Source organism: Gadus chalcogrammus, chromosome 5 (assembly GCF_026213295.1).
Source record: "Gadus chalcogrammus isolate NIFS_2021 chromosome 5, NIFS_Gcha_1.0, whole genome shotgun sequence".
Taxonomy (NCBI): domain Eukaryota; kingdom Metazoa; phylum Chordata; class Actinopteri; order Gadiformes; family Gadidae; genus Gadus; species Gadus chalcogrammus.
In genome coordinates this window covers 24,215,882-24,227,420 of record NC_079416.1, presented here as the reverse complement: position 1 = coordinate 24,227,420, position 11,539 = coordinate 24,215,882, and the positions used below count along the sequence as shown (strand labels likewise).

Genomic DNA, 11,539 nt, shown 5'->3' with positions numbered 1-11,539 from the left:
AAAGAGATTCCATCCGACTACAAAACAGAATCCTTCTAGTATTCACTTCGGGGACAAGGCTCAACTCATTTGTCTTTCAAGCAAATTAAAATTCCAAGATGGAAGAGTATTGGGACGATATATGAACCCCTTTATTAGAGATAGTGAGATAGTGTCCTGCTGACACTAGTTACTGTAGGTGAGATAGTGTCCTGTTGACACTAGTTACTGTAGGTGAGATACAGTCGTTACTGTTGGTGAGATACAGTAGTTACTGTAGGTGAGATAGTGTCCTGTAGAGACAGTAGCTACTGTAGGTGAGATAGTGTCCTGTTTACAGTAGTTGCTGTAGGTGAGATACAGTACACTACTGTAGAGACAGTAGTTCCTGTAGTTTAGATACAGTACACTACTGTAGAGACAGTAGTGTACTGTATATCACCTACAGTTACTACTGTAGACATTAGTTACCGTAGGTGAGATACAGTACACTACTGTAGAGACAGTAGTTACTGTAGGTGAGATACAGTACACTACTGTAGAGACAGTAGTTAGGTGAGATACAGTACACTACTGTAGAGACAGTAGTTAGGTGAGATACAGTACACTACTGTAGGGACAGTAGATGCTGTAGATGAGATACAGTACACTACTGTAGAGACAGTAGTTGCTGTAGGTGAGATACAGTACACTACTGTAGAGGCAGTAGTTGCTGTAGGTGAGATACAGTACACTACTGTAGAGACAGTAGTTGCTGTAGGTGAGATACAGTACACTACTGTAGAGACAGTAGTTGCTGTAGGTGAGATACAGTACACTACTGTAAAGGCAGTAGTTACTGTAGGTGAGATACAGTACACTACTGTAGAGGCAGTAGTTACTGTAGGTGAGATACAGTACACTACTGTAGAGGCAGTAGTGTAGCGGGGCTTCAGCAGAGCGGTGCCTGCGGCCTCCAAAGCCCGACCCGGCTCAGCATGGCCGCGGCGTCCCACTGGAAGGCCCGGGTCAGCAGGGCGTACAGGAAGGGCTGAGTGCAGGAGTTCAGAGGGAAGAACAGAACCAGCAGCACCTGGGGGACCAGGGTTAGCATGGACAGAGTTAGCACGGAGAGGGTTAGCAAGGACAGGGTTAGCACGGACAGGGTTAGCAAGGACAGGGTTAGCACGGACAGGGTTAGCAAGGACAGGGTTAGCACGGACAGGGTTAGCAAGGACGGGAGTTAGTGTGGACAGGAGTTAGCATGGACAGGGTTAGCACGGACAGGGTTAGCATGGACAGGGTTAGCAAGGACAGGGTTAGCAAGGATAGGGGTTAACACGGACAGGGTTAGCATGGACAGGGTTAGCGCGGACAGGAGTTAGCATGGACAGGGTTAGCACGGACAGGGTTAGCATGGACAGGGTTAGCAAGGACAGGGTTAGCAAGGAAACGGTTAGCACGGACAGGAGTTAGCGTGGACAGGAGTTAGCATGGACAGGGTTAGCATGGTGTACCCTGACATTAGCATGTTGCACCCTGGGGTTAGCATGGTGAACTCTGACGTAGCATGGTGAACTCTGACGGCGATACGAGGTGAAATCTGTTCACCTATTTAAGAAAACCTATTTAGGAGCCATTATTTCTTTGCAATTTGCTAAAAATGGAATAGCCATCCTTCAGCTATCATTGAGTGAATTGTGCTGTGAAAATATAAGTTTTGAGTTGACGGCCCCGGCCTTTGTGAGAGGCAATTTGGATTGAGAACACTCCCAGCATAGATGTTTCCAATCAGAGCATTTCTTCACTGATGGGTTACTGCATCTCTCCTGGCCTCATTAAAACATAAATTACCAAAGTAATTAGGCAATATGAGTAACTAAATGACTCGCCACCCCCACAACGGTACAAGGAAGAACATTTCCACTGAGAATCCAGTGGAGGCGCTCCGATGGTCTGACCACAGACATCACTATGACCATGGAGTCAGTGATGGTCTGATCACAGTTCTAAACTCACCTTGGAGTCAGTGATGGTCTGATCACAGTTCTAAACTCTCCTTGGAGTCAGTGATGATCACAGGCCTAACTCACCTTGGAGTCAGTGATGATCACAGGTCTAAACTCACCTTGGAGTCAGTGATGATCACAGATCTAAACTCACCATGGAGTCAGTGATGATCACAGGTCTAAACTCACCTTGGAGTCAGTGATGATCACAGGTCTAAACTCAGGTCTAAACTCACCTTGGAGTCGGTAATGGTCACAGTTCTAAACTCACCTTGGAGTCAATGATGATGACAGGTCTAAACTCACCTTGGAGTCAGTGATGATCACAGGTCTAAACTCAGGTCTAAACTCACCTTGGAGTCAGTGATGATCACAGGTCAAAACTCAGGTCTAAACTCACCTTGGAGTCGGTGATGGTCACAGGTCTAAACACACCTTGGAGTCGGTGATGATCACAGGTCTAAACTCACCTTAGAGTCAGTGATGGTCACAGGTCTAAACTCAGGTCTAAACTCAGGTCTAAACTCACCTTGGAGTCGGTGATGGTCACAGGTCTAAACTCAGGTCTAAACTCACCTTGGAGTCGGTGATGGTGATGAGCGGCCGGTGGAGCGCCGACAGCCCGTAGAAGGAGATGGGCGCCACGCACAGGAAGTTGGTGAAGATGAGCACGGCCATGCGCTGGGCCATGCTGGCGTCGTGCCGGCTGGACTGGTGCCGGGGGTTGTGCACCATGCAGTAGATGTGCAGGTAGCAGGCCACCACCACGGTGAAGGCCAGGACGTTGAAGCTCAGCACCAGGACCACGTAAACGCGGGCCGCGGCCGTCTCCACGTCCATGGGGAGGCAGACACTCACCCGCTGGTAGCTGCTGACGCCGACCAGCGGCAGCAGCGCCAGCGTCAGACACAGCAGCCAGCCGCCCAGCATGGCGGCGGCGGCGTGGCGGAGCCGCAGCCGGCGCTCGGGGCTCATGGCGAAGTAGATGGCGTGCCAGCGCTGCAGCGTGATGGCGGTGAGCGTGTAGACCGACAGCTCGCAGGAGAAGACGGACAGCGTGCCCGCCAGCTGGCAGCCGGCCCCTGTCTGCCAGGCGACGGCGTGCTGGTAGTAGTGGGAGCGCGTGTAGACGTCCACCGCGGCGATGAGCAGCAGGTACACGCCCATGCAGAGGTCGGCGAAGGCCAGATGGCAGATGAGGAAGCGTGTGATGGAGAGCCGGCGGCGGCTGGTGAGCAGGACCAACAGGACCAGCAGGTTGGCCAGGATGGCCAGCAGGCTGACGGCCCACACCGCCATCCGGAGGAAGCCCTGGCTCATCACGTCCTCGCAGGGGTTCAGCGCGTCCGGCTCAGGCACACAGGCCACCGCCCTCTGGTGGGCGAGCGGGTCACTGCACAGCGCGTAGTCTAAGCCCTCCTCCGGCGGCTCGGTGGGCAGGTCCACGAAGTAGGGGCCCTCGTTGGGCCACAGCTCGGACGGACGGAAGAGGTCGGGATGGAGGAAGTGGTGGTAAGGGTTTGCAAAGGTCTGGAGACTGCTGTTGTGCAGAAAGTCCTCCTGCTGGGTGATGGTGTGTCTCCCGAAGCGCCTGGAGGAACCCCCCTGGGGAGACCTCAGTCCCAGAGTCTTCGTCAGGTTGCAAATTACTTCTTCTGTTTGTCTTTGATATTAACAGTGAGGGTAAGAGGCCGTTAAGTGCTTATTTCGTAAAAGTATAGACAATAAATCCCAATATTTATGGTTTGTTCAATACTTGATACTGAAAAAACAGAGTTGAGTGGAGCTTTTTTCTTGTAGAAAATACAATATTGAAGATATCCAGTTAGTACTGTGAGTGCGAGGAGCAGAGCTTGTTTCTGACTCACCCTCTCCACCGCGTCAGCTTTGAGAGGCCACAGCAGTGGCTGGGGAAGGTCAGCTCAGCACTCTGGAGATGCAGAAACGCTGTAAGGGGGGGCAGTTGCTTGAGGCCCCAAGTGTTTTTAGCTTGGAATGTCTGCACGGCTCCCAGTCCCATTGAGGGTAAAGTGGTCACTCTGGTCTCTGAGAGGTCTCTGAGGATCCACACAGAGTTCACTTCAGAAGGAGACAATGCTGAGATTACTCCTGGAGGTTGTTTGTGTTCAATGGAACACATTGAACTTTTTTTGTGGTAGGCATTGGGGAAACTATTTGCATGCTGCACCAACATTCTTTAGTTTCTTGTAGTAGTAAACATGTTGACGTTCAAACACACAATATATTTCAGCATCTTACAGAAGTGTTGGACCGTGAATGACTCCAGAAAAGGCCAAAGCGTCAACTGTTTCCAAATCCACATTCATGTTGAGATACCTAAACAAATAGAAATCAGAAAAGAGTGAGTCCCCCATTCCAATATTCCTGTCATTTGTTAACGTTCTGTAAGTGCTCACTAAAGGGACACAAGGTGGAGAGCTTACACTTCCTCCAGGCGGCTCTCGTTGAAGGCATACGGCTGAATGCTGCGCAGGCCGTTGCCATTGAACATGCTAATAGGAGATAAAAGAAGATGTAAAAGTGTTACAACTCTTTAAACAAAACAATTCAAATAATCCATACATTATTGATTATTATTATTATTAGTGATATTTAATTAATTATGGTTGACTATGAAAATGTATGGATAGATGGTTTTGTCAAAGTATCCCTGAATCCCATAATAGTTTTTTAAAATCAGTTAAAAAACAACTTGACTCAAACCACCTGCGACTGCAAGCACATGTTATGCAGTTGCTCTGGCGGCTTCATGCAATTGCTTGGATGGGTGGTATCCATGGGATTTGCTTTTAGCTTTCGGATACACTTCAAGGCTTCCAGGGGGCATTTGACTGAAGTGTTGATTCTTGAAATGTATATCAATAACCCCAACTAGTGATGTGTTCACATTGAAACTGAACCATCCCACCGAAAATATAGAAAAACAGGGGATATTTGTATTGACCTTTATTTAAAGAATTAAGTCTTTCTTTATTGAGAATAAGCTAATTAAAATGCTATACTAGAAGCAAAAGACAGGGAAATGGCTGAAAGTGTACTTACATCGTTAAATAATTCTCAGATAATCCATTGAAAGCATTAGCAGGTATCACTTCTAATAAAGTATTATCCACGATCTCCCTGGAAGAAAAGATAGAGATAAGGTCAACACGACAACTGAGTATCAAAAGTTTAACATTAAATGTGTACAGTGTGCAGTTTATTGCTTTCCATACAAAACAAACTCCGCTTGCACTGATAGGATGAGTTTAAGGGCAGGGAAGGAGCTGAGACCTGTGTTAAGTATGCCGCTGTAAAAAAGACAAACATATGAGTCCAAATGAAAGCAGATCACCAGGACATGGCTAAAGCAGTTAGCTTTGTGTTATGTTGAATGGACGCTTTATGTTCTAACAACCAGAATGCTGTGTCCTTACAGATACTGCAGGTGAGGTAGGTCCTGGAAGGCCTCCGGGTGGATGGAGGACAGTTTTCTGAGGCTTCTTAGTTCTCTGCAAAATGGAGACACACACACAAACAAAGACACACACGCACACACACACAGACACACACACAAACATAAAGACACACACGCACACGCACACATACACACACAATCACACCAATGCATGCAAACACACACACACATACACACAAACAAACAGACACCCATGTATGCAAACATACCACGACAGACAGACAGACAGACAGACAGACAGACAGACAGACAGACAGACAGACAGACAGACAGACAGACAGACAGACAGACAGACAGACACACAGACAGACACACAAACACACACATATAAATGGTCAGCTTTATGCCTTCTAAAATTAATTTCCACTTTTGCATGCAGCATGCCTTCAAGATGCTCCTATCTTTTCTAGATCTATCTATCCAGTACATATTTTAAGTCATGTCAATTGTATTTATCGTATAGCAACAAGGTCAAGTAGGACGACCCAGGGGTGAAGCATTGGTGCCCCCATCCTGTCTGAGAGAGGTGGTGCTCACATGTGGCTCATCCTGGGACTGTTATAGAAGGAGTGTCGATCAAGGCCTCTTAAAGTTTTATCCTCAGAGATGTAGCTGAAAAAACACACACACAGGCAAGCACGCATGAATATATATGCCGGAAATAGTTAATCATGCAAGCTTAATGATTTAGCTTTTTTTAATATTTCGAACACATTATATGATAAATCATCAAGAAAGAAAAGAATGCACAGAGGCACATGCAACATGGGAAAAATATTAGGCTACAAAAACATAAATATTGATATTCAGGAGATATTTCACAAAACAGACAAATAAATATTTGATGAAATACTTACATGTGGGAAATGTTGACTAACTTTGAAAAGGCCTCATGCGGGATTGAGGACAGACGTGTTCCTTCAAGCCATCTTAAACGCAAAATAATAAACATGTTACCTCATTTTCATATTTTCAATTGTATTAATACTAAATAAGGAATGTTTTTTCACACGCCTATAGGCATCATATTTAAAAACAAACGTAGATTCCAAAATGTCCCGTTTGGTGACTTACACCTCCGTGGTGCTGGGGTGGAATGCGGGCAGCAGCTGGAGGTCGGAGCAGGAGACGCTCCAGGACGCCCAGTCGCACTCGCAGTAGAGAGGGCAATCCAGGTGAAGCGTAGCGTCGACAATCGTTACGAAGACGATAATACCAGCTAAATAGAGCATCTTCAGCGTCCGTTTCGATCCCGCGTTAACAGGCAGTAAGGCAACGCAACAAGTGCACGTTGTGGTAAGAGGAGTGGGTCGCGCGCGTCGATCCGCCCCCCCCCCCTCTTTCTCAAAGGTCCCTCTTTCTGTTCGTCTTGTCATACATAAAATAGAATAGGCATACTTGTAGATCGCTTTTGTATTTCTCAAAAGATAATCGGTGTATTTTTTATGAATTATATTAAAATGATAGGTCTCAAAATAAACTGCTACTGAGATGAGTGTGAGAGGTTCATGTTTTGCATCATTTGGTCAGGGGTTTGATGAGTGGGGGGGGTTTGATGAGTGGGGGGGGTTTGATGAGCGGGGGGGTTTGATGAGCGGGGGAGTTTGATGAGCGGGGGGGTTTGATGAGTGTGGGGGGTTCATGTTTTACGGGGTTTCCAGGTGTTCTAGGATACAGTTATGTATCCTAGGGTTAGGGTTAGGGTTTGGGTTCTAATGTCATTCGATAATGGTGGAAGTGGTGGTGTTTCAGTTTAAAGTCCCGTGGCTTGATACTTTATGGATGCTTATGTATAGGTGTTAGGGGCCCTTAATACAGTATTTGAAGGTGCTCAAGAAATTCAGCCTTGGAGCAGAATTACAGCCACTACGAGCCAGTCCCACAATGAGCTTTCCACAAACGTGCCGTTTTTTAGAGGCGGGTCAAGGAGGAGGGTGGGGGTGTGGCCCTGAGCAGCTTGCGGCCACGGCACCATGCGCTCGTGTTAACAGAGGATGTATCGCAATGGGGAGACGCACACAGTTTTTGGCCGTGTTCTGTAAATAATCTAGAACACTCCGGTCGCTCCAGCTCTATATCTAAATAATAACATATTATACATAGATATCTATATTTTATATATTAGCACGGTCAAAAGCTGTGTGCGCCTCCGGACGATATTATGAATGTCAAACGACTGTGTTGGGTTCTCCGACGTTTCTGGTTCTTCCACGTTCACATCAATCGGAAGTAGACTGAACCACGACATGGAGGAGAAATGGATTGCTGCCCGTGATTGTCTCCAACCGGAGCCTCGCTGCGTGCAGTGTGCAGCGTGCAGCGTGCAGCGGGCAGCGGGCAGCGGGCAGCGTGCAGCGAGCAGCGAGCAGCGAGCAGTGTGCAGCGGGCAGCGAGCAGCGTGCAGCGGGCAGCGGGCAGCGGGCAGCGCCGAGCCACCACCACCACCACCACCACCACCACCACCACCACCGCCGCGGGGCGGTGGGGCTCCGGCGGGAACAATCGTGGGCAACAATCCCTTTCTCCTCCATGTCGTGGTTCATTTACTTCAGGGAGTCAAAGCCAAAGTTCCTTTCCCCCCAATTCCTTCTCAACCGTGGCTGAAATAACCCCCACTACTTGGGGAGACAAACATTTTCCGTGGTGGTACGCGGTATAAAAAGTTTGAGAACCACTGGTGTACAGAGTACCAGATTGGGCTAACAAGCGCGATGATTTATCTTACCTGTGCCTCACTTTTTATTTTTTTTAATTGCAATGACATTTCCATCAAATTACGTTCAGATAATGGTGCTTGAGCTACAGCATCTTCACGAAAAACACATCACAAATTCTGAAGGGTCGGTTTTCAGAGACTTCAGAGAAGTCGAAGAACTCTCGAGAAGCTCTCGATTTAAAAAAATAAGTGCCCTCATTAAACGCTATAAACAAAACCTCCAATAGAGCGCGCCACCAACCAGAGCTATGTCTAGACATCGTATACCCTATGTCTCGATGCCATACACCCTAAGTATAGATATCATATACTATACCCTGAGGAGACCGCTTCAACTGAAGACAATGAAACAGATCTTGTTTTAACAAAAATTATATGTTAATAGTGAATAGGCGCCCAATACATGACGAAAGTCTACCGGATCCCAGCTATTCACAACTATTCTATGTCACATCATGGCTAACTATTTTTGTCTACGATTCTCATGCAGTAGCATGAAAACCCCCTTGGACAAATGTGGCATTTTCATGTTATCAGAAAGAAAGCTAGGAGATTATTCTCTGACAAAAGGTTATAAATACATAATGACATAACACTATATTTTAGGGACAGGGTGTTGATGGCTCAATGCATTCAAACGGCCATTTTCCCAAACCAACCCACAAGACGTTAGCAAACCTATTTGCCAAATGCAACCAACTTAATATTAATTGCTGCATTGGAAATCTTTATGTAGAAAACAAGTTGAACGACATTGAAACACTTTCTATGACTACGTGTCATAACACTGAAATTCTTCTGAACCAAACCTGCATCACTTCCTTGTTTGGTTAAGTACAGATAAGTTCCTCTAACAAAGAGCTCAACCCAATACCACGTAATGTTATTTTTTTATGACCGTGATTATGGTCTTCTTCTTTTGGTGTTTGTACCGTTCTGATGCCCTGCTGTATAGCGGTTACCCACGGCAACACATGACCACAAGAAGCATACCATGAGCACCTCTCCACAGGTTCTCATGTCTTATTATATTGTTCAAATACATAATTTAACTACAATATATTTAGGATTATTGGAATAATTGTTCAACAAACTTTATTTTCTATTGTCACATTGCAATATTCGTTGGTCATATTGTAATGTTTTAATTATATGTGCAATGTCCCCGGATGGGAGCCACTTCAGTTATATTGAAATATATCTGTATGCATGTTGTATAATAATAATAACTGTTTTTTTACAGCACTTTTCTTGTCACCCGCTTTACGCTTTACAGAAAGTTGTAAGTTAAAAGTACTTTATTGTCCCCCAATGGGGCAATTTGTTGTGCAGTAGATAGTATACAAATCCAAGTCACACAAAATCACACACACACATTAAAAAACACTATACAATCAATAAATAGTAGTAAATAAATATATTAATATATATTATTATATATATATAATTATATATTATATATTAAAATAATAATAATACATATATACTATATATATTGTGGCAACCCGGCTTGGTGAGTGAGCCGCCTCCTTCCAATCAGCACACGAACTGGAGCTTACTTAAAGCCAAAATTGCACTTTTATTCAAACAGAAATTATATATCTATCAAACCAAACAAAACCCAGCTTTGGAGGAATCCACAGTCTTGTTCCACCGGGTGGAACCACATCACCCACGGAGACTAGTCTCTCCGCACACGCGAACCAGGAGAGCCCTGAATTAGTGTAGAAGCATGCTTTTTAAAGCATGCTTCCCACCTGCTCCTCAGGTGCTCCGCATTTCAATGATTGGCACCAATGCTCTTACTGGCGCCATCTGATGAAAATCTGTGGTACACCGCCTCCACAACCTGCCCCCTTGGCCTCCAGGGGCGCTGTGCCAGAGACGGGTTGCCACGCTCCTCCACCCTTTGATGGAGGCTCGGGGCACCTCTGACTGACCAGCACCCGCGTCGCGGCTGCTGGTCAGTCGCGATAGGGTGTTGGCGTTGGCCCGCCCCGGCCGGTGACCCCCCTGGAACCTGTAGGACCTCTTACCGGAGCCGTAGTCCTGCCCGAAGCGTAGCTGCTCCTGCTAGCGGCGCAGCTCGACCCGCTCCCGCTGGATCCCATACCGCTCACGCCGGCGCTCAAACAGGATGCGCTGCCGCTCCCGCTCCAGGAACTGCAGCGCCATGCAGTCGGCGTCCAGACGCCGCTCCTCCACCTCCAGCCAGTTCCTCTTGCGGATCAGGTGCTCCCGTTCCTCCCCCTCTTGGACCTGACGGATGCGATCCCGCCTCTCCACATCTCGGACGCGTCGCCTCGGCTGGGCTGCCCGTCCAGGTGGCGCTGTTCCCCATCTGTCCTGACGAGTCTCAATTGGCTGGGGCTGGGGACCGACGCTGCCGGGTCTCTTCCAGCTCCTTCATCAAACCCAACAGCTGGGCCTTCAGTGCCTCCCTCTCCCGGAACCAGTCCATGCTGTGGGCCTTGTGTCTGGCGGCAGTCTCCTCCAGGGCCATCTTGCGCTCCACCTTCATCCTCTCCAACGTAGTCCTGCTGGCCACCAGCTCCTCACCTTTCTCCTGGTCATCCTGGAACCCTTGTTCCTTCAGCCGCTGGATGATATGCTCCTTCTCAGCGAGGGATTCCACCAACCTGGTGAGGGCGCTGTCTGTGTTGGAGGTGTCCGCCTGCAGCGACTTGACCCTCCCTTTCAGGCTGCCCATCTGCTTCTCCTTTTCCCGAAGCTGTTCCTGCAGGTTCTCCATCCTGTTCGGTAGGTCATTGACCTTCCGCTCCTTAACCTCCAGCGTGTCCTTGAGGTCCTGGATCTCCCTGTTCAGGGTGCCCTTCTCCTCGGGCCATTCCTGGATCTGCTTGGTCTTCTCATTGAGCATGGCGCTCTGCTCGAGCCATTGGACCGCCTCTCGGAGGAGAAGGAGTTCAGTTTCTCTCTGGTTGGCAGCCGCAGCTCCGTTGGGGCTCTGCATCAGGGTTCGGGCGTCCACTGAAAAACCTGTGGCTCGGTCGAGGCTCTGCTTTGGGGTTCGTCCATCCATTGAAAAGGAAAAACTGTAACTTGGTTGAGCTGCCTCCATTGGAAGTCGGGCGTTTACTTAAAAAATGGTCCGTAGGTTGGTCGAGTTTCCGTCTACCCCGCCTCCTCAAATGAACACAAGTCTCTGATGCTCAAACACTGCCAGTGTTTGAGCATCAGTGTTGCTCCGTGAGCCACTGGGGACGCCGTGGTCCTTCCTCACGTGCTGTCCCGGTATCCTGATGCGGACATCCGTCCGTCGAGTCCGTCGGTCGTCGTTACCTTGTTAATGACATTACGCCTAAAGTCAATAGAGCAGTGGTTCTCAAACTTTTTATACTGCGTACCACCACGGAA

The 11,539-nt window shown here is 47.8% G+C and overlaps 1 protein-coding gene across 1 annotated transcript; it reads right to left on the bottom strand.

The window, feature by feature from the left end:
- Nucleotides 1-910: 910 nt before the first annotated feature.
- On the bottom strand, nt 911-6,711 carry LOC130382217 (thyrotropin receptor-like). Its single transcript, XM_056589825.1, has 10 exons — nt 6,520-6,711; nt 5,983-6,057; nt 5,405-5,479; nt 5,204-5,278; nt 5,031-5,108; nt 4,412-4,480; nt 4,227-4,304; nt 3,836-4,024; nt 2,544-3,630; nt 911-1,051 (listed from the first exon to the last, which is right to left on the bottom strand). The coding sequence occupies exons 1-10, from the start codon at nt 6,675-6,677 to the stop codon at nt 911-913; spliced, it is 2,025 nt and encodes a 674-aa protein (XP_056445800.1). The 5' UTR covers nt 6,678-6,711.
- Between the last annotated feature and the right edge of the window lie 4,828 nt (nt 6,712-11,539).

Excerpts from the sequence above, each read along its gene's own strand:
- LOC130382217 (XM_056589825.1), bottom strand. The coding sequence starts at position 6,677 with ATGCTCTATTTAGCTGGTATTATCGTCTTCGTAACGATTGTCGACGCT. Across the intron at positions 4,481-5,030 it reads TCTGAGAATTATTTAACGAT|CATGTTCAATGGCAACGGCC; the intron begins GTAAGTACACTT and ends ATCTCCTATTAG. Across the intron at positions 4,025-4,226 it reads ATTCACGGTCCAACACTTCT|AGACCTCTCAGAGACCAGAG; the intron begins GTAAGATGCTGA and ends GTGGATCCTCAG.